Source organism: Nilaparvata lugens, chromosome 9 (genome assembly GCF_014356525.2).
Source record: "Nilaparvata lugens isolate BPH chromosome 9, ASM1435652v1, whole genome shotgun sequence".
Lineage (NCBI taxonomy): Eukaryota > Metazoa > Arthropoda > Insecta > Hemiptera > Delphacidae > Nilaparvata > Nilaparvata lugens.
The window spans coordinates 28409402-28432236 of NC_052512.1; the positions used below are offsets into that span (position 1 = coordinate 28409402).

General features: G+C 35.3%; 1 protein-coding gene across 1 annotated transcript in view; it reads left to right on the forward strand.

The window, feature by feature from the left end:
• LOC111055300 overlaps nt 1-11927 on the forward strand; it is a 151400-nt gene extending 139473 nt beyond the window's left edge. Inside the window, exons 8-10 of the mRNA XM_039435740.1 lie at nt 861-1029; nt 4449-4641; nt 11606-11927. Coding sequence (XP_039291674.1) covers nt 861-1029; nt 4449-4641; nt 11606-11751 — 508 coding nt within the window. The 3' untranslated portion in view covers nt 11752-11927. The remainder of the gene's footprint in view (nt 1-860; nt 1030-4448; nt 4642-11605) is intronic.
• The last annotated feature ends 10908 nt before the right edge of the window (nt 11928-22835 follow it).

Below are 22835 nucleotides of genomic sequence, written 5' to 3' on the forward strand. Positions count from 1 at the left end.
GGCAATAACTTGTCAGCAGTTATAAATCTGGAACTTGGATGTGAATGCTTTACTGGCTGAGAGAAATATTTGAGGATATAGAATTGATGAGACTGTTCCTTTACCTCAAATAAAGTTATAGAGTCAAGAAGGACCATTGGGTGACCTATAACAAAATATTCTAGTAGCTCTATTCTCATTATACCTTGAATGGTACTTGGTACTTGATGTGGTTGGTGATACAATGGAGCCCTGATAATCTTCGACTGGAGGTCATACGAAAAATAACCCGAAAATAACCGACTGGTTATTGAATGAACTAGAGTGAATTCCACTTCAGAAAGGATAGCACAACCAGAGGCTATCTTCCAGGTAGAGAAATTAGTCACCCACCAAAACATGACACTTCTTCTTCAGAACAAGAACGACAAAAGCAGCCGCCTCCATTCCAAGACTGATTTCCAGTGCTAGGATGAATGTGTCCAGGTTTGACGTTAGTGTCTTGAATGGTTGCCACATCCCTTTCTCCCAAGTTACCAAGCTGTGATTCAAGTCACCCTCACATATTTGATTCAACAGCCTATCTTTATCAATTATTCTATAGTGAATGCTTATCAATAATAATGATTTGAGAAATATATTTCTCAATGATTGATGATGAATATTTAGGCAGTAAATTATACATCAACATATTTCTCAAACGATTTGGCAATGAAACAGAGTTGAAAAAGGATATAAAATTATCTGTTTTTTGACTAATTACAAACAAGGATAGTAAACCAATGTTTATTGGGTGCTAATTTTAAAACGTGAATTCCACTTTAGTTTATTTCATCAGTTATTGTTTGTGTTATGATTTTTGTATGGTATTCTGTTCAAAGGTGCTATAAAGTTGACATGGATAATTTCAACAGTGACATAATATTTGGCATTTTCCCCGAGTGGTCGTATTCAGTGGATAGCCAACATTTTACTCTCATTGAGAAATCCACATTTCAAGAGAAATTCATTATAACTAAGTATCAGTTAATGGGATGTGAAATAGAGGAGGTATGTACCTTCTCTGGGAGTATAAATAAAAATAGATATCCAAGTACCTTCTTCAAAATTGTTTATGTGACTGAACAATTTCAAAGAGGGTACTTGGATTTCCATTTCGATTTACATACAACAGTAGCCCTAAAGAAAAAAGACAATTTCTCTGAAGGGTATAGGAGAAGCTCACAATGTTATCAACCCTGTTTTATAGGCCTTATTATATGTTTATGTAATGTAGCGTTTGATCTATGTTCACACTAGTGACCCCCTGGGTTGGAGAGCTTGCTCAAGAACTGTTGTATTGTAATCTCTAAAATCTGCTACTTTTGATTATACAGAGTTGATTAGAATCATGGAAACATTTGATATTTCTCCAATAAGAATAATTTGACATTACCTAAGTTTCATTGAGGATAGCATCCTCAAATGAAATGGAAAATTACTCTTCAAAAATCAATCTATCGCTTCAACATCTCAAAACCTCATATGTACCCAAATTTATTTTTTGGAATGAGGAAGTGGTCATGTGATAAATGATTTATACAGAGATCCGAGAGAAAAGAATCTGGTGTGGCGCACTCAAACAATTTTCCTTGCCATTATGAAAATTGATCACCTAATGCTAGTGTTCACGCGCGTCTCAAGTCTACTATTCAAAGATCTGAGCCAGCTTGTGACAGGACAATAACACTGCGAACACGTGAAGTCTGCTATCTCTTCATAGTGAATGATTTAATAGGATCAACACCTGCTAACAGTTTGCAAATTGAATAATCTTATTTTCTCAAACTTCGAGCTTATTTTCAATTTTAGGTGAAAATTAAACCAAACATTAATTGTAGAGATTTTCATGCTCAATCTTGAATTTTTTGATTGAATTGTATTTGGAGCCTGATAATATTGGGAACCTAAAATCGAACTTTGCATAGATAGGACGAAGCTCCTGTAATTTTTACAGATATGAGACTTGCGGCAGTTGATAGAGCTTATCAATGACTATTATAAGTATGAATTTAATCAAAATCATTGAAGCCGTATTTGAGAAAATCGCAAAAAACCCTGTTTTTGACACCATTTTCATCAATGTCTGAATTTCGAGTATTCATCAATATTCCTCATTCTGTAATTATTCTTATCAATTTCACTTTTCTCAATACCAGCCAATAATTATTTGTTATTTCTTTCTAAATTCATATCTTGATTTTCATCCATTCCTTCATCTTTCTCATCTCTCCTTACTCCTTGTACATTCTCATCCCGTTCTCCAAGTTTCTTTTTTATTCCATTATTTGATTCCATTATTTGATTCCATTCCATCTTCCTTCCTCTATTCCATCTCAGTTCCCTCTCCACCCTATCATCACCCTTTTCCACCCTCTCTTCACCATTTTTCCCAATCTACAGAAATGATTGTAGGCTACAGATTCTAAACTAACATAACCAGTAATACTCGTACTTTCAAGTTTTTGTTCATCAATTTTCAATAATTCTCCATTGCAAGGATTTGGCCAGTTATCATTACAAGGAATTAGATCAAATGCTTGTGAATTTTTAGATTGATTTCAGTATTCAAATCTAGGTTTTGAAAAATGTTCCAACCATGGTTAGAAATCAACTTCGTGTGAAGACTAACTTCTTGATTGTGATTATAGTTACCACAAACTCTGTTTCGAGATCAGAATTCTCTCAATTCAAATTGCTGCTTAAGTTGCAAAATAAATATTTCATCACGTTCTCGTCTCTTTTCATGTTCCTTCTCTCCATGTTCTCGTCTCCCTTCACATTCCTTTTCCTCACATTCTCGTCTCTCTCCACGTTCCTTTTCCTCATGTTCTCGTTCTTTTTCTTCATGTTTCCGTTTTTGTTCCTTCATCTCATCATTTTCTCTATCTGTCTGTACTCTCTCCAACAAATTCTTGGTGAACTCATTGTCATAGCCTTCTGATTCGGTAATCAATTTACTTATTTGTACTATTCTCAGATTAATGGGCAGATCAATATTCAACTCTCCTGCTGTTTTCAGCAAGTCACACTTCTTCGACCTTGCTGAATATGACATTTTCCACACAAAACTTCAGATCTATCTGGTGATCTATCCCATTCAATTTAATCCAATCCTGGATGAGCCCCTAAATTGTAGGATATTATTCTTCAAATCAATAAAACTTTCATTAATTCCACACATTCACATCAGTACCTATGATAAGCCGGTTCTGCGATTCTGGCTCCACCAGTGATGAGCAGCCAATAGAAAGCGAGGGGCGTGGCCTAAAGCCCCACTCTACTATCCCCCACACCCTCCCCCTACACACATGAATCTGCCATTTTGTCTACCACCATGACTCCTCCTCCTCCTCCTCCTCCTCCTCCTCCTCCTCCTCCTACTCCTCCTCACCAGCCAATAGGGAACGAGGGGTTGACAAGAATGAGAGGGGAATGACAAAAAACAGGAAGAGGAGGGTGAGGAGTCATGGTGGGGGACAAAATGACAGATGCATGTGTGTGGGGGGTTAAGGGGGTAGTAGAGCAGGGCTTTAGGCCACGCCCCTCGCTTCCTATTGGCAGCTAATTGCCGGTGTACCCAGAACCGGCTTATCATAGCTACTCACATTTTACATTATCATGATCTATTCATTGAGCTTTTCTCCTGAAAACTAACTTTTTCATTTATTCATCAACGATGTTGCCTTTTGAATTAATCAAACTTTCATATGATGATATTATATCATACGTCAAAATAGAATCACCATAGCTAAAATCTCATATCCTACATGAATAAATAAATGTAAAAACTGTAGTCATTGCATGCAGTCAATTCTTTGGCTGATTAAATCACAAAAAGTTTTCTTTTGCACTTTCAATGTTATTTTTATATCCTGAGAAAGGTCGAAGGAGTAAGTCAATTTTTTTGACCTGTGAAAAGGCTCGAAGAATACATATTTAGATTTGGAGCTGATTGATCAATTCTTTCTAAATTTATTGTAGAACATACAAACAGACGAACAATGACTTTTGCTTTTAGTTGGTCAATAGTGAGAGTGAGAACTCACTAGCGCTTGTTCAATAAGTTTATTCAACTTTTTCAGTCACTTATGCTCCTTTCACACAAGGACACCAATGAAACACCAGTGATACTCATGGATGGCCTCGTGACCTCCACATTCGGTTGCGGGTCCTGCACCCAGGCTCAGAACCAAAATATAACTTAGAGCTTTCCCTGATTTGTTTTCAATGACAAGGCTATTTTAGATCCCAGTACTTTCTTCCAGATCGATCCTCCAAATAATACTGCCTTCATATTGAGTCATTTTGAGCCCAGACGTTCACCTAATGGAGAAGAGTTTGCAGTGTTGTTTGTATATCCACAAGTAACTGTACATTTCTGTTCCACTGAGATCTGTTACTGATGATAGATTTTTTATTTTCCATAGTCTCAGAAAGATACCTTCTTCAGAGTTGTGATAGAATACCTTTTCACCGAAAATGTTAACGAAGTTCATGTGACTGATACCATAGATAAAATCTATAAGTTCAAACTGCCAGGATCTTCCACAGGAACAAGCTTTGGAGTTGTGGAAACCTTCGACTTCAATCTACAAACTCCAACCGACGCCTTCAGATTTGGTGAGCATGAAACAAACTATTGTGAATTCCTTTTTAGTCCAGTTACTATATTTATGACAAGAGATAAAACTACTAGATTTTGGGTGCATTGATGCATGCAATTTATATTGTGGTTCTAATTTTTTAATATATATTTGGGTACATAAGAGAAGTTCAGAACCAATTTCTTCACCCGAAATTTCCTTGTGCTAGATAAAGGGTGCCCAAAGACCTCGTATTTTCAGCTCATTTTCGAGTCATCAGCTATTTCTGCCAAATCTTGTAATCGGACGAAAACATTCGCTCCCACCTTTTTTTCAGAACATAGAATTCTGAATGAAATGAGATCATTCGGAATTCTTTATCTCCAATGATTACTGAGTTATGATTTTCCAAAAATGAGTGAAATTTGAAGGAAAATTCAATTTTGATGATTTTAGTTTTTGATCTACAATATCTTCTGATTGTTAACACTCAGATTTGTAATTCAAAATCCCTCTGGGCGTTTTTTTGTGTTCTACAATCAGGAAGAGCGCTCTATCCCGAATAGATTTCCAGGTACACCTGACAACAATGCTCCTTGTATTGTGAAAAACACCCAATTTTCAGCTTCAACCATCATCACCAACTACATTGTCTTCACATTGATATTTCGCACAATGACATGAGTTCATGAGATCATTTTCAATGAGAATCACCCACTGGATGCACTTCATTTTAGTATTTCCTAGTGGAGAGGCAAGCTTAAGGACACCTCAAGGATCAAAATTTCGAACACTTATAACTTTTGACACAATGCTCAGATTTCATTGTACTACACTTCATTCTTCTCGGCTCTTCAAGGCGGTCCAAAATCATACATCATGAGTCAAATTCGGTTGAGAAATGGAAAATTTATTGTTGAGTATACTTAGGCTCATATTCCAATGCAGAAAAATGGCCATTCATCCATATAACCCACCAACTATACTGTGTTGCCATGTTGCAAAAATGAAGTACGCAAAGTAATCACTTTGCAAACTAGTGCGGAAAAGTGATTCTTTGCGTTCTGTAAACAGTGCAGGAATGGTCACTTTTCAAGGAACTGTAGGAAAATAAATTTTTCCTCCACCTACTGTCTAAAGTACTTACTTTACTCCCTGAAACATAATACTAAAGTGTCACTTTTTCGCTCTAGGTAGTAAAAAACAGAAAAACTCCTAGGGAGTAAAAGTGACTCCATTTAAATAACATGGGAAGCATCTCTATTTTAAAAACTTACATGGTAATAGGTAAGAAGGTCTAAGCTCAGATGAGAAAGCGTAATAGAGGTGTCTGTCATTGAGTCAACTGAATTCAATACCACAACCAGAAATTTGATCAACTCATGAAATATATGTTTGTATGATATTATATTCTTAATATAAGTAGACGATAAAAATTTATACAATTTTTAAAATATTTTATTCTATTCAAAATACCAGCCAACAAATATTTTTGATCTGCATTCTGCAATTCAAATGTGAACCGCGTGATCTGGAGTCAGCCATTTTTGATAGCCCAGCTGATATAATTGTTACACTTGGCCGATAGGTAGCGCAATCGGCAGTGCCGATCTGACGACCGGTTTTTAGGTTTTAGATTTAGGTTATGTTGTTAGGAATCATTGTCACCAATACGTAAGTTATTAGAATGATTTTATTTGCAGTTTCTATAAAAAAATGTAGATGGAGAAAAAATGTTGTGTACATCACGAGCGAAAAATACTTTTTCTCCCTCAGGAAAATTGCTGCCCTCGGCTTCGCCTCGGGCTTCAAACTTTTTCCCACAGGGAGAAAAAGTCGTACTTTTCACTCTAGATATACAAATAACTATTTGCTCCACCCATTTTTTCTCTTTTTAATAACAAACGTTGTGCTTGTGTGATATGGTAGATAGAACATAATATTATTGCATACTCGAGGTGACTTTCATGTCTTGGCATTGATTGATAGTTCATTTACACCCAAGAATTACCTTGTTTTGGGTGGAGCTCGTTTGAAGGACTCCTAGTAAAGGCCGAATGAACTGGTGGTGGGGATAGGCTTGTCTTTTCTCATAATAGCCTACAGCTTTTTCTATCACTGTTCGGGAAGTTTTGGTATTGGTTAAGACAGTTTTGATCCATCTCATTAGTTCAGATGGTTTGATACTTTTATATCTTAATTGTAGAATCGTGTAAACTATCAGTGAAGCCAGGCTGATGAGGGGCATCTCCAAGGTATGATAGGTGATTTGCATATGATCCATTCCTTTGAACATGCGCTTCGCGCTCGGAAGGGGCTTCGCCCCCTGCACCGCCAGATGGGTGGGTTAGCAGCCTCATTTGAATTCATTTGAATTCCGATCACAGAAATTGATTTCTCATAGCCAAACGAGTAGCTTTTCACATTTGTTTTATATAATCATATATTTTTTTAGTATCTTAAAAGCTAGTTTTATTGTGTGATTTGATTCTGAATATATTTTTATTTGAAGTATTGTATCATAATTTGAAGATATTCGCTCTTCATTTCAGTTGTCAATTACACCCACCCAAAATCTAGTAGTTTTATCTCTTGTCACCCTTACATTTTTGGTGGAGGCCTATTCTTAGCTTACATAGCCTATTCGGTGGAGGCGCCTTTCGCCTTACATATTTGGCTTACAAAGGTTACTTCATAAATAGGTAAGAAGATCGGAGCTCGGATAAGAAACTGTCTAGAGTTGTCAATGAACGGTTGTAACATGGCTGACTGAATTCCAGACCTCAACCAGATATCTCATCAACTCATGAAAAGTACGTGTTTGCTATACTCTCTATGCATTACTCGCGCGGTGTAAAAAAGACCCCACAGAGAATTTTTTGGTGTACTACTCTTGCCATTGGCACAACTGTCTCAGTAGATAGGTGCCTGTTTCAGTGTGTATTTGATAAACATGCACTCAGAACTCTACTTCCTGTAACAGCTTTTCAGTGATAAATCATCATTCAAGCTGTCGTCATATTCACGTATTCCAATTTATACAAGTTCTATTTTTCAGGCTCTAAATTTTGTAAAATTACGTGAAAATGTTTCAATTATTAGTGAATTGAGTGTAATATTTTGTTTTCTATCCAACTTCTCAACCGTCAAAATTCTTAGTGTCTGTTGTTCTTGAGTGAAAAAGGACTAAATTTAAGAGAAGTGGAATTAGAACCTGATTTCGGACTTTGAAAATAATATTATCTGAATTTGGGAGGAAAATAGTACAAGGAGTATCCTTAGTTTTTCTCTCCCATTCAGTCTTGTGAAAATTAGAATAATGGATTAATAATAAATATTATCTTGCATCCAAAAATACAGAGTCTATAACAAAAGTTTCAAGACTGGCCACAGAATAAATTTATCATTTTATAGTCCAGGCGCAAATGTCATGAATAAGGCACTCTGTGGTCATTTTTCGGTAACAGTCGTGGAAGAAGTCCCAATTTCCTCGTTAGGTCTAGCATAATAAGGATCGTGATGATGATAAGTCGGAATCACAGGCTAATACCAGTATATATTGAGAGTCATCTGTAGACTGAGATCGAGGGACTCAAGTAAAGCATTTTTCAAAGACCTTAAATACTCACACTTCCTTCCATTTACATTTACCAGCTTGTAGTTTTTGTTAAAGTAAATATCAGTAAGTTTCAATTTTGTACAGATAATCATGAATATAATACTCGAATAGAAATATTTGCATTTCCAATCCATAGAAATGTAGCTTTTGAAAAAACTCCATTTATATCAGGAATGAAACTCTAAATAGGTTGCCAACAAACATTCGAACATTGACTCAGTCATTCTATTCAAGCAGGCAGTCCCAAAAATTTTATTAGAGAAAACCCATACGCAATCACAGATTTTATTAACAAGAAAATTGATTTATATATATATATATATATATATATATATCATTACCTTCCTTAATGATACTTGACACTTCCTGTATAAATATTTTATTTTTTGATTGTATTTATTATAGTATTAGTATTAGTACTGACAAGTTACCTGTCAAATGGATTATTCCCAAAATTGATGTAATGTAATGATTATTAATAAATAAATTTCAATAACCGTTCAAGATATTCAATCGTCTCTTGAACGAAAATATTTCTGAAATCTCCCTCTACAATTCTTGTTAATAAAAGTTTTCTCTAAAACGGATAATTAAAGTTATAACCTTCAGAAGCCCTAGAAAACCCTTTTCTCTTTTTTTCCAAATTTCATTTTATTATAACTTTCTGGTGTCAAGAGATACAGAAAAATCTCAATCTTTCAGATTTCAAGAGTTTGGAATTAGTTTACCATACTGTTAGTATAAGTTGTTGTATGAGATAAATCTTTCGGATATTTTATAGTTGATAATTTTGGAGCCTAAATCTTATGTAGCCTTTTGAATGTGATTCCAAATCTATGGAATTAGGATCATTTATCAGCTTTGTAACAATATATCTTTATGCACTGTAACGTCAACAAATGTGTTCTCCAGCGCCCTCCAAAGAAAAAAAACCCTGCATGTTTTGTCATCATTGAGAGGCTTTGAACAAGAAACAGCTTTTTGACAGTAGCTGCCAGCTTCTAGCATAGAATGAACAAGCAACATTTAAATAGTGCATTTTATTCCACACTCGCAGGAAACCCGTGCATTGCAAGGTCCTATTTTAAAAAACTTGACAATCTGAAGCTTGGCGTATGAAATCTTGAAGAATTGAAATAGGCCTATCCCTCCTCGGTTTGATAAAAATGTCAAGTTAATCAGCCCATTATGCGTCAATAGTTATTTGTGCAACTATGCGCAAAGTGACAGTTTGAACAAAGAAACGTTTATGCCTGAGCCGTAGGCGAGGGCGGAATGGCTCTTGAGTGCAGCAGAGGAACTTTGCGCACGTATTTCACATTAAATTTCTCCTACAGTTACCATTGAATATGACAAGTGGGTAATATGGATAAATGATGGCTAAATCCATCAATGTTTTGTGTGTGTGATGCTGTTATTAATAACAACCTTAATTCATTTAAAAATTAATAATCCAATGAAGTTGAAATTCGAATTTCATAATATTGTGGTGTTAGCTACATTTCTCTGCTTGGAGTTGAAATAATTATTACTGACAATAGAAAAAAAGTATTATTCATTATTAAATGATGAGAAAATATTATTCTTATGATTTAGATAACATTATTCTTGTTTGGATTTCTAGATTGGTATTTTATCATAAATGTAGGGTAGCCATTGAAATGATTCTTACTAAATCTAACCACAGTCTTGTTACCAACTTTTTTTGTTTTCGTGCACTAATCCTCCATATAACCCACCAACTATTTTGTGTTGCCATGTTGCAAATCTGGAGTGCGAAAAATTTTTCCCGCACTAGAGCGGAAACGTGATTCTTTGCGTTCTGTAATCAGTGCGCAATGGCCACTTTTCAACGTAACTGTAGGAAAACATAATTTTCCTTTCCCGTTCATGTATCAGCCACTCTAGATTCATTATATACTAGCCATCAGGCTCCGCCCCCTGGACCCCCGACTGGATCGTCCAAAAATGAGATCAGCGGGCTCGCTTCGCTTGCCTGCATGTAGACCTCAGCGGAACCTCTGTACCGAATTCTGGAACCCTGACTGGATTGTCCAAGAATGAGATCAGCGGGCTTGCTTCGTTCGCCTGCATGTAGACCTCAGTGGAACCTCTGTACCGAATTTGAACGTATTATGTCAATTTGATCTCGAAAAACACCTGTTACTATATCGGCGTATCTCTGGCGAACAAAATTCTTCCACCTCAGCTATGTGAACTGAATTTTTTAAATATATTCCATCAATTTTATTGAAAAAGGTGAGGAAACACAGAAAAGCTGAGAAAACGCTAATTTTGGGCATATCTTTGGCGTTATTTTAAATTCCTCCTTACACAACATTATTGTAGTAAATTTGAACATTTTCTGTTTATTTATTCTCGATAAAGCTGGGAAAACGCTGAAAAACGCAGATTTTGGGCATATCTTTAGAAATTTTTCCAAATCCGTTCTCATTGCGCCTCTGAAGGGCCAATGAACACATCAACCAAATTGAAATGTTATGTCATATTTTTATCATATGTTGGACGATCCAGTTGGGGGTCCAGACTAAACGCCTGGCTTAACGGATAGCCAGACGGACGGCCAGTATCATAATATTCCCTGAAATAGCTCTGATCGAAGTAGCAGTACCCAATCAATTTTCCCGCGATAAATCAGGACCTCCTGAATAGATATTTAGGAGGTACTGGATAAATTGGTATTCAGGAGGTCCTGGATGAATGCATTTCAATCTTCGACTTGGTGCCAACCCAACAAAGTCAACTCAACTTGCCAACCTGACAAAATTTTTAATTTTGTTTCGAAGAGGTACTCTCTCTAGATTATAGTTCTATTCCAACATATGGTTAGGACATTCCAATTATAATTTTAAGATATTTGAATAAGAAGAATATACATGCTAAAAGACAAACTTTTAACCCTTAAAACACACCCTTAGAGTTGAAATATTGCCAAAAGATTTCTTACGTGCACCTATAAAGGGCCAACTGAACATACCTAGCAAATTTGAACGTTTTTGGTCCGGTAGATTTTTAGTTCTGCGAGTGATGAGTGAGTGAGTCAGTCAGTCAGTGAGTGAGTGTGCATTTCGCTTCTATATATAGATAGTCTACAAGCGATTTGGGAATGATGCAGAGTTGGTGAAGGAAAGTGCTATCTGCTCTGTCTGATGACAGACGAGGATAGCAAACCATAATGTCAATCATATGCTTACTTTCAAACCTGAATCTCATCATAGAGTATTTCGTGAATTTTTTAGTGGGAACAGTCACTTGAAAAATGAATAGCATTATACAAAGAATTTGAATTATCATAAATTAGGCTGGTGATATTTTACTGATTAAATATTGACATTCAATTTCACTCATATTTGTTTTTCAGCTGGCACTGCGACTATTGACACATCATTCACTTTATGGTCTGATACAGAGTTGAACATGACGAAAGTACCTGTTGAGAAAGGACAGTCAAAGCAAGGTAAAACACCAAGTTTCTGTTGCTTTGGTCGAAGTGAAACTGCTCCATAATCAACGCTCGATAGGAATGGCTCATACAAAGTGTCCAATGATGTGGTGTGAATTTTGTAGATTTGGAGACTTTTAAGGGAGATTCACGTGAAAAAGTCAGTGAAAATGATAGGAGGCTCCAGTTGTCATATGTTTCTTTTTGACTTTCTTCCATAATATAAGCTGTGTTCGAGTTATCGTGTAATATTATGGCACAGTTGCACAAAACCGGTTGAATTTTAATCGTGATTAATTCCACGAGCACCAATAAGAAGGCTGTTTCGAGGAGAAGGCTGTTTCGAGAGAAGGCAAGTCTGATTGGTTCTTGTGAAATTAATCACGATTAGAATATTCAACCGCTTCTGTGCAACCAGCATTGGTCTTCTCAAATATTAATAATAATAATAATAATAATAATAATAATAATAATAATAATAATAATAATAATAAACAGAATATAGTAGTTTTCAACGTGTAGAATCACAGCTCAAGGCCTTTGTAAGTTGCACAAGTCAAAAATGAAAAGATGAAAAAGTTCAGGTACATTGATATAAATGTCTTGAGTTGCTCATGTAATAGGGTGGGAGGCCAGGGACTTTGTTAGCACCCTATTTTGTAACAAATAAAAAGTATATAATAATGCTTTTAAAATCTCTACTCAACTATTAACCTGTTTAAACTATTTGAATCCACGGTTGAGAGCTTTGGATGGATTCGTTCATGCAAATGCCAAGATCTTCACTATTGTTTAACAACACTTGTTTCAGAAACAAGTAACTTATCACGAGCCAGGAACGTGAGATGAAAGATTTTGTAGAAATGCTACTAATTTATTAGTGAATTATACAATTATCGGTCATCTTTGAAAGTCTGTTACATCGAATTCACTGTAATCAATCCGGTTATTTATTCAATTACTTGTTTCAATATTACAACATTAAAAATTTAATTTCAAATAATATTTCTCAAATTACTACTTTATCGCAATTATTCATAATTTTATTGATATTCAGTCAAGAATTTGCTAACTCACTCTACAATAAATTTAGGCCCTCGGTCAATTTATCTGGTCAATCTATTTGAGCTTAATGAAATAATTTTGGCACTCACCATTGAATTGAAAATTCAACAAATAAATCGGCACTCCCAATCACTCACGCTTACTTTCAACTTCGGTACTATATTTCAGACTATATGCTTTTAATTTATACAAAATAAAATAATAAGGAGATTTTTCATCTAATTAGGCCGAAGCCTAAATTAGAGACCGAGACTTAATCTGCGACTACATGAGTTCTTCTCGCGGTGACGACTCGATTAGAACTGCCGCTCTCCTACTCAAATTTTTCGATTTGCAAGAAAACACGTGGAGCGCCCGGCCTAATAATTTCAGGGTAAAACGTCGTGGGGTCACATGGTTCAAATACATTTCTAAATACGTTTTCATCAATTTCATTTCGAAATTCAAGCCAGTACTATGGAAATGCTAGAAGACTACAATAATTTGGATGGATAAGAAGCAAGTTAGCAAATCTTTTATGGCAACACAAAATTTAGGTGCTTACTTTGTGCATGAATAAATTATTCAATTATCAAGAACAAGGTTCACGTGAGTTCATATTGGAAAAATTTAGTCCAATTTTGATCAGTTCAACAACCTGAAAGGAAGGCACAAAAAAACTACAATACAAACCTCTCAATATTCCCCATATTACACTCAAAATAACAAATAACATTGTGTCGTGAGATTGTGACGTGCAAATTATCAGGACAGCAATTGCGCCAGCATTAAAAAACATATTCTGTAAGAAACTTTATCTTCGCTTTGAAAACCTTCACTGACTCAAAAAAGTCTATTCTTCCAGAAAGCTGATTCGCACTTCCAATGCTTCTTTCTACTGGCGATGCGTAGCTTTGTATGACGGGTTTGAACACATGAAACAGTCCAAAATGTCGAGTCAGTACGATCAAGTCAATCCCACGTTCACCAACGGAAATTTGACCATGAAGGCAAGCATGTATAAATATGGCATCGTTCTTCTTCCTCCGCCATTCCAAGTATTCCAAGTCCATGGCCAAGCACAGCTCCCTGTAGGATAAGTCTCCTGAGCCTGGAATGAAGCGTTGCATCGAGTACTTAACGAAGTCCCTCTGTAATCCCTCCAGCACAACAGATGTGCAGAGTCTATCCCGGTTCCAGATCACCGAGGCGTATTCCAGATGGCTCCTCACAAGTGCTGTGTAGAGACATATCTGTGTATTGGCATTTTGGAAATCCTTTGAAATCCATCTCATGATGCCAAGCTTCTTCCTCGCCTTGGCCACAACATTCTCCACATGTTAAGTGAACAGTAACTTGAAATCAAATTGAGCTCCTAGATCCTAAACACTATTTACTCTTCTTACCTCTTCCCCTTCAGTCTTGTATGTAGCTAAGATCGGGACAATTTTCCTGATGACAATGTCATTGTCAATGTCTTTTTAGTATTCAAGGATTCAAGGACAGTGAATTTCCCTTGACCATTTGATCACCTGATCAATATCCTGCTGAAGACGTTGTTGATCTCTACTAGTGTTTGGCATTCAGTGTGGTTACGACTGTAGACAGGATACTTGCGAAACATGTTAATGAGATAACTGACATTAACCAGGTGACACATTGGATCTATTAATTGTGGGGCATTGACTGTGCTACAGGAGCTGAGAATTAATCTGGCGTCAAGGGTTAAGAAAGATAGCTTTTCTAAACAACAGTACGAGTCCAAATGGGAAATACGACTTGAGAAGAAGATAAGTGACTTGAGAAAACGTATAGGGATAGTCACAAGTTATTTGCAAAATCCTGGTAGAGCTTTAAACGAACAGAAGACTCGAGTAGATGGAATCATTGTGCAGTATGTTGGATTTATTCAGAAAAGCAAGTTGCATGAAACACTGAGGTTGCATATGGTCCCATGGAAGCAGAAGCTGGCAGCGTTGGCAAACTGATGTCAGAGGTATACAAAAGCTGAGGATAGAAGGCATCAAGCAGCCTCATTCGCAAGTAATGAGGGTTGATTATCATCATATCATCATATCATAATTTCTTGATTCTACAAAAGACTGAATGAAGATGTTCTTGAAAAGGTGAAGCATCAAAGTGCAGAAGCATTGGAGAACGTCTGGAAGTCCATTTGAGAAAGGCCAGTTGTGCATGAGGAAGATGCATACTGGATGAGGCAAGTGGAGAATGAAGAGAGGGAGATACCAGTCATGCCAGAATGTATCATCAGGCCAGAAGATGTTGCTTTGGCAGCAAAGAAAGCACACAACTGGATGGCACCTGGACCTGATGGAATTCAAAACTATTGTCTCAAAAATTTCTCAAGCTCTCATCCTGTTGTCGCAAAGTTCTTTGATAACCTTCCAAACTCCGAGTCAGAGATACCAGCAGGATTTGCATCAGGCTTGACCTATATGATACCTAAGGAAGAGGGTGAACTCAATCCTAAAGTTTACAAGCCGATCACCTGCTTGAATAGTGTATACAAGCTTTTGACCTCCATTATCATCACAGAAATTGACAAGCATATCACAGAGAACTGTATAATTGCCCCAGAACAACTTGGGTTTAAGAAGGGAGCAAAATGATGTAAGGAGTTGCAAGTTGTTGACTCCTTCATTCCGGTATCTCCCTCGCTTCATTCTCCACTTGCCTCATGCATCTTCCTCATGCACAGCTGGCCTTTCCCAAATAGACTTCCAGACGTTTCCCAATGCCTCTGCACTTGGATGCTTCACCTTTTCAAGAACACCTTCATTCAGTCTTTTGTAGAATTCACCCTCATTATCTGAGAATGAGGCTGCTTGATGCCTTCTATCCTCAGCTTGTGTATACCTTTGACATCAGTTTGCCAACGCTGCCAGCTTCTGCTTCCATAGGTCCATATGTAACCTCAGTGTTTCATGCAACTTGCTTTTCTGAATAAATCCAAAATACTGCACAATGATTCCATCTATTGAGCCTTCTGTTTATTTGAAGCTCTACCAGTGTTTTGCAAATAGCTTGTGACTCCCTCAATACGTTTTCTCAAGTCACTTATCTTCTTCTCAAGTCGTATTCCCCATTTGGACTCGCACTGTTGTTTAGAAAAGCAACTTTTCTTAACCCTTGGTGCCAGATCAATTCTCAGCTCCTGTAGCACAGTCAATGCCCCACAATGTCACCTGGCTAATGTCGGTTATCTCATTGTCTTGCAAGTATCCTATCTACAGTCTCAACCACACTGAATGCCTTCCTGTTATATGGAACCTTGTTTAGCTGATAATGACATTCTTTAGCAATTCCTGCTAACTTATAAACATTTCACAGCAATTCCTGCTCAACTCTACCCTCATCAACTTCGAGTGCCTCAGTCACAGGAGCTATTACCTCCTCAGCTTTCACTGCGATGTTAGTATCTACATCAGCATTCTCTTGTACTGCATCCTCAAAAACTAATGCCTCATCAAGTAAATTTCCATGATTTTCCCCACCATTTAATGTTTTATTATTATTATTATTCTCCTGTTTTAAGTTTTGCTTGACCACCCTTTCCCTGGGCTTCGAACTGCAAGGAAGAGTGACAAGCGATTTTACCAGAGTGACTGCTCCACAGTTCTTGTGGTAAACACACATATTATTTTTTTATAATTATTATTATCATTATTATTATTATTATTATTATTATATTATTATTATTATTATTATTATTATTATTATTATTATTATTATTATTATAAATATTATCATTATTATTATTATCATTATTAATATCATTATTATTATTATTCATTTTCATTATATTATAATTCATTATTCACGATTTCCTGGGGTTTCAAGATAGTGAGGTTATTCCATTATTTGTACTATCGCTATAATTATTTTATTATTCTCATCATTATTATTGTTAGTATCATTTTCATCACTATATTCTCAATCAATTATTTATCATGGGTTTGGAATTATAATTATTTGTTTGTCATGCATTGAACCAATATTAATTACTTTCACCTTTTCCCTCCTCATTGTAATTTAAGCATCATGGAGTAACTATATCAAACAATGAATTTCCGCATACTGAAATGAAATAAATGAGTTATTTCCATTGAAATCTATAAACAAAATTTTTAACTATCAGTAAACTAGTAGTTCTGTGAACAGTAGACCTCATGCAGTTATAAACCACAGCCTCCTCTAATACTGTCAATCTGAGTGAACTAAGTCCTGTCCTGACGTGTCGGTGTCTGGGTAAAGTCATATATAGCTTCACAAATAGAAAGGAAAACAGAGGGAAATAATATCGCACTTCATTAAATATTCACAATGATTCAGTATCACTAATAAAATCAGAAGAGAACGATATTTGAGATAGATTCAGGAAAGTTAGTGAAGGGGCATAGAAAAGGTGTATGAATAATTTGTAATATCTAATATACAAAGAAAGTAGAAGGAATTGAAAAAAGAAAGAGCTAGTAAATTTCAGAAAATAATGATAATTTAATCATCAATTGAGCAGCATTATTTCCCTCAAGGTGTTTTCACCAAGAAATCTTGGTCTATTGCATGGAAGTTTTACAAATTGATGAAATCTGGCATAAATATATTATTATTTAGAACTTCATATAATAACATTAATGCTCAAATGGATCCCCTAGTTTCTAGTTCTTGGACTTCAAATGATGACCTCGAAGTTTCAGTGAAAAAAGCTATCAGACAAAATCTATTAAACTTTTTGAAATAAAGATAACTCATTAACTTATTTCGAATAATCTCCAAATCATTAACGGCAGTGCTTGACGGCATATCGGTGTGTGAACAACTAATGGCTGTTTGGGTTAGCTCACCGAGTTGAAAGCAGAGAAAAGTTGGGAGAAAATAATATGCTACCTCGAGTTATCAATTGCATGCCTCATTTCTTGCAATCAATAGTCCACACAAAAGCTGATTTTTTTCAAGTAACATTGATTTATAGATTGCATGCGTCATTGCTTGCAATTTATAATCCACTCGACAGCTGATTTATGATGAATAATTTCTAAAGTCTGATTTTTACGGTAATATTGGCATTTGAAGGAGACTTCTTTTCCTTTTGTATTATCCTTAAAATGCAAAATTTCAAAAAAAACCCTTATGTATACATCGACACAAAATTCAAAAAGGAACAAACCTGTCAATTTTTTTGGAAATTTATTGCTGCGTTCTGCTGTAAATGCGGAACATAAACATAAACATAAGAACATATGAACATAAAGAGAATTGCAAAACTGTCGACTTGAATCTTGAACATCACTTCGCTTGGTCAACAATCGATTTAAAATTCAAAACTATTTTTCATAATCTTATTCAGAATTTAATGAGCATCAGAGGATAGAAGAATGCCAGTGACTCGAAAATTAACAGCATTCAAGTAGTGGCTCACATCTTGGCAACAGTAAAATTTAAGATTCTTAAATTCTTAAATTTAAGATTCTTAAAATTCTTAAATTTAAGATTATGTATATTGGATGCTACTAGACAACTCGCTCCTCTCTCACAGTCATGTGCCCATAACAGGAGCCTCCAATGGATTGTATTTTCATTTTTTACATACAAATGTATTGTTAATCTTTTTTGGAGAATGAAGAATTCCAATTTCAATTCCAATCACACTTGGAAAGTCACTCCACGTTATAGAAAACGAATATAGACCAACTATAAACTCGCCATCTTCAATGTATTTTCAACCAGTAACAGAACAGGAAGTACTGAAAACTATCAATACTCTTCGAAATGATAGTTCCCCAGGTCTTGACGGAATTGACAAAAGAACTCTAAAAGCAGTAAAAGAGCACATTGCAAGACCGCTAGCAGATGTTTTCAATAAGAGTCTTTCAAGTGACGTCTTTCCAAATTCAATGAAAGAAATTTGTATGAGACTTTTCCAAGAAAGAGGTGATTTTTTTTTTTTTTTTTTTTTTTTTTTTTTTTTTTTTTTTTTAAGATTACGTCCTAAAGACTCCAGTCATGGAGTATGAGACAAGTCATGTTATTACATAATAATTCTAACACTAAGTAGTTCAACCTAGTTTAGGTTTGAAAGGAATCTTGAACACTATAAAAAGCTCTATCAACTAAATATTTTTTAATTTGTTTTTTGAAAATCTTCAAATCATCATTACTTTTCAAGATTTGAGGTAGCTTGTTATAAAATTTCCTACCAATATAATCTGGTTTTTGTTCAAATAACCTACTATTGTGACCCATTATATGATAATCTGCTCTGTTTCGCGTATTATACTCATGAACATCTGAATTCTGGATCACACCACTCGTTTTCACATGCATTACAACTTCATATACATACAAAGATGGCACAGTTAATATACCAAGCTTTTTAAATAAAGGCCTACAAGATAGATCTGAACTCAACAACTATAAGCCAATAACATTGGTCAGTAATATTTCGAAGATCCTTGAAAAACTTGTAAAAAAACGATTAGTTAATTATCTTGAATCAAAAAACTTGTTGTCACCCAATCAGTATGGCTTTCGACAAAACAGATGTACAGATGATGCTATATTTGAGTTGACAAGGTCCGTATTTGGATAATGGTAGGAAATGCCTTGCAGTATTTCTGGATCTAGCAAAGGTGTTCGATACAGTTTCTCATGGCATCTTACTGAAAAAGCTTCAGGCTATGGGTGTAAGAGGTGTTGTCTCAGAATGGTTCAGGTATTATCTGGGAAATCGTAGGCAGTGAGTCAGGATTGGGAGAAACCTAAGTGCAGGAAATAGCCTTCCAGTTAGCTTCGGAGTACTACAAGGAACCGTTCTTGGACCAATACTCTACCTCATCTTTGCCAACGAGCTGTGCTCTATGGATGTCAGTGGCAAGATTATCACCTTCGCCGATGACACAGCAGTATTATTCCAGGGAACGATCTGGAATGACGTCTTCAGGTCAGCTGAACTTGGAATGGGAAAAGTTACCTCCTGGCTCTTCAATAACATTTTGACAATTAATGCCTCAGAAACAAAATTTATTGCTTTCCCACTAACAGACTCCAAGAAGCCTTCTAAGACAATCAAACTACATCATTGCAAATTGGATAGTATGAATTGTAATTGTCCTTCAATAGAGCACACAAACAATATGAAATATTCAGGAGTCATAATAGATGAATAAACACATTTCACATCAAACGGCTAAAATCAGAAAATTAATTTACAAATTCATCCAACTCAGGCAGCTACTATCAATAGACATGATGGAAAATGTTTATTATGCAATAGTTGAGTCCATAGCAAGATATGGCATTTTGGCCTGGGGAGCTACAAATTTCTGCCACATCAATCCTATCTTCAAAGTTCAGAAGCTAATTTTAAGGATAATAGGACGCAAACATCCACTCTTCCCTTCAGTACCACTATACTCAGAGCTCAGCATCCTCAGCATCAGAGAGATTTACATTCACAGACTTCTAACATTCACCAGAAAGAACCCACAACTCTTCATCAATTTGAATCACCCTCAAGGAACACGCAGAAGGAACATGGACTTGGCAATTCCCAGGATGACAGCATCAGCTGCTTAGAATTCAGCCACATATTTGGGACCAAAAACTTTCAATAAACTGCCAATAGCTATTAAAGAAACAGTTTCAATCAATTCAGCGAATCGAAAACAAAAAAGTTGCTCCTGTCCAATAGAATCGATCATTCCAAATAGAATAGATAGGAATAGAATCAATCGAAACAAATTCCTTAAAAAAATAATTGATAATAATACGTTTTGAGGGAGAAATTAAGAACAAAAAAATTGGGAACAATCAGGATTTGAACCGAGGAACCATCGCTCCAAAAGCGAGCATTTTACCGTTACACTACACGGACATTCAAAAATTATTGTCTTGTAACAGCATTATAGCCTCCTCATAAAAAACACATACTTCTGGGCTACAATAATGTAGCCTATGGAACTTCCTGTACGGTAGCATAGATGAAATTTGAACATTAATTATTCTTAAAAATCTAGAAGGAAAATTGAAATTTGGGCTTCCAGGTGCACAAGATTGATATTTTTAGAATCTATGTGCGAAATTTGGAGAACTAAATCATTTCTGTTTTTCCGGTATGCAATACACAAGTTGACATGTTTTGATGCGAACAAACGAACACACGAACAACACAACCCTAATCTCTCTCTTATTATATAGATGAATCCGCGATTCATGCATATCTGGATCTAATTTTTTACATAGGGATGATACTCTTCCTACAAAATATCTTCCATCTTCTTCGAATTCCATTCCAAAAGTATCGAACTCCTTTTCCAATTTCCACAATATTTGAAAGGAGATCGAAAAAATCCAATCATTTTTTTTCACTGGCATATATTCAAAATTGTTCTGTTGAGTCAATTCATTCTCAATAGCGTCAAAATATTTCTCAGCACTTCCTTTCAAATAAAGCAGCAAATATAATAAATTATCCTTTTCATCCCAACAATTGGCTAAGGCAACCTTCTCAAAATAGTTGAAAAATTCATCAATGTCAAATTCTTCATCTTTCCCATCAAAAGATTCCGGTAATAGTAAAGGTCTAAGTTTTTCCATTGTTAATCTGTTCCAATCCAATTCTATCCAATAATAATAATAATAATAAATTCCCAATTATTCCGGTTTCAATAATCATAAATTCTCCATTCCTCAAAATCTCTTCAATAATAATAAATTCCCTATTCAATTCTTCCTTTAATAATCATAAATTCTCCATATCATTAAAAATCTAAATCTCTCCAATGGGTATCTATATAATAGAGAGAATAGGGTTGTGTTTGTTCCTTTGTTCGTTTGTTCGCATCAAAATATGTCACTTGTAGATTGCATACCGTAAAAATGGAATGACTTAGATCTACAAATTTTGAACATAGATTCTGAAAATATCAAAATCGTGCACCTTGTAGCCCAAATTTCAATTTTCTCTCTAGATTTCTCAGAATTGATGTTTAAGTTTGATTCATGGTACATCATACTACATACCTACATTGATGTAGATGTGTTTGTATGAAGGAAGCTCACAGAGAAATTGATACCCTGGTAACAATGTGTTGCAATATGTGTTTCGATACAGGAAGCTCATGTTTCGATACCGGAGTTTTGATACAAATGCTGGCAGCTTATAGCGATAGTGATAATATTATATTATTGTGAGTTGTTAAGTTTTGAATATCAACATTTCATTGATTATTAATCTTTCAAATTTTCGAAAAGCTGTTTTTGTCATCTTTAATATGATAGTAGACATTAAAAATCATCTACCATACAACACTACCGCCGCCGGTACGAGCAGTGAGTTAAATATTATGTTAAAAAATTATGTAAGAGTTTCGATTTTAAATGAAATCAATACAATAATATGGCCAACATACAATAATAATATTGTTCTGCTGACAAATTCCTAAATCGGTGAAATATTGAAAACTTTTTCTTAACATAAGTGATGTACTGTATTTCAAGTATGATGAAGGTTAGGTACGGTATCGTATGTAGCCTACTGAAATCCGTGTATCAGAAACGAAAATTTGTTAACCCAATTGAAGAGCTATATTATTCAGCTCTTTGAACAAACATTTTAAATAATACGTGTCAGATTATTTTGAACAAAGTGCTATAAATAATCATTTACCAGCTTTTTTTGGGGCGAATTCAATAGCAGTCCAACCAAAATTTAACAACATTTTATTTGAATATTGCCGGCATGTTCTGCAATTTATTTGTATCACTTAATAATAGATGCAAAAATCAATGGATATCGTTATGAATTATTAGACAAAAACGAATTGAATCTTTTTCAAATGAAATATGCCACATTTATTTTCATTCTAGGTAATAAGGATAATGTGATATAACGTTAGTTACTAGACAACAGTTTTCGTGGAGTATTGGTGAAGAGCTCGGCTCCAAAGTGAAAGGTTCTTTGTTCAAATTCCAAAGAAGTTTTAATTTTTTTGTTCTCAATTTTCTCCCTCGAAACATATTATTATAAATTATTTTTTTAAGGAGGTTGTTTTCACCACGATTGAACTTGGATTCTATCAAATAA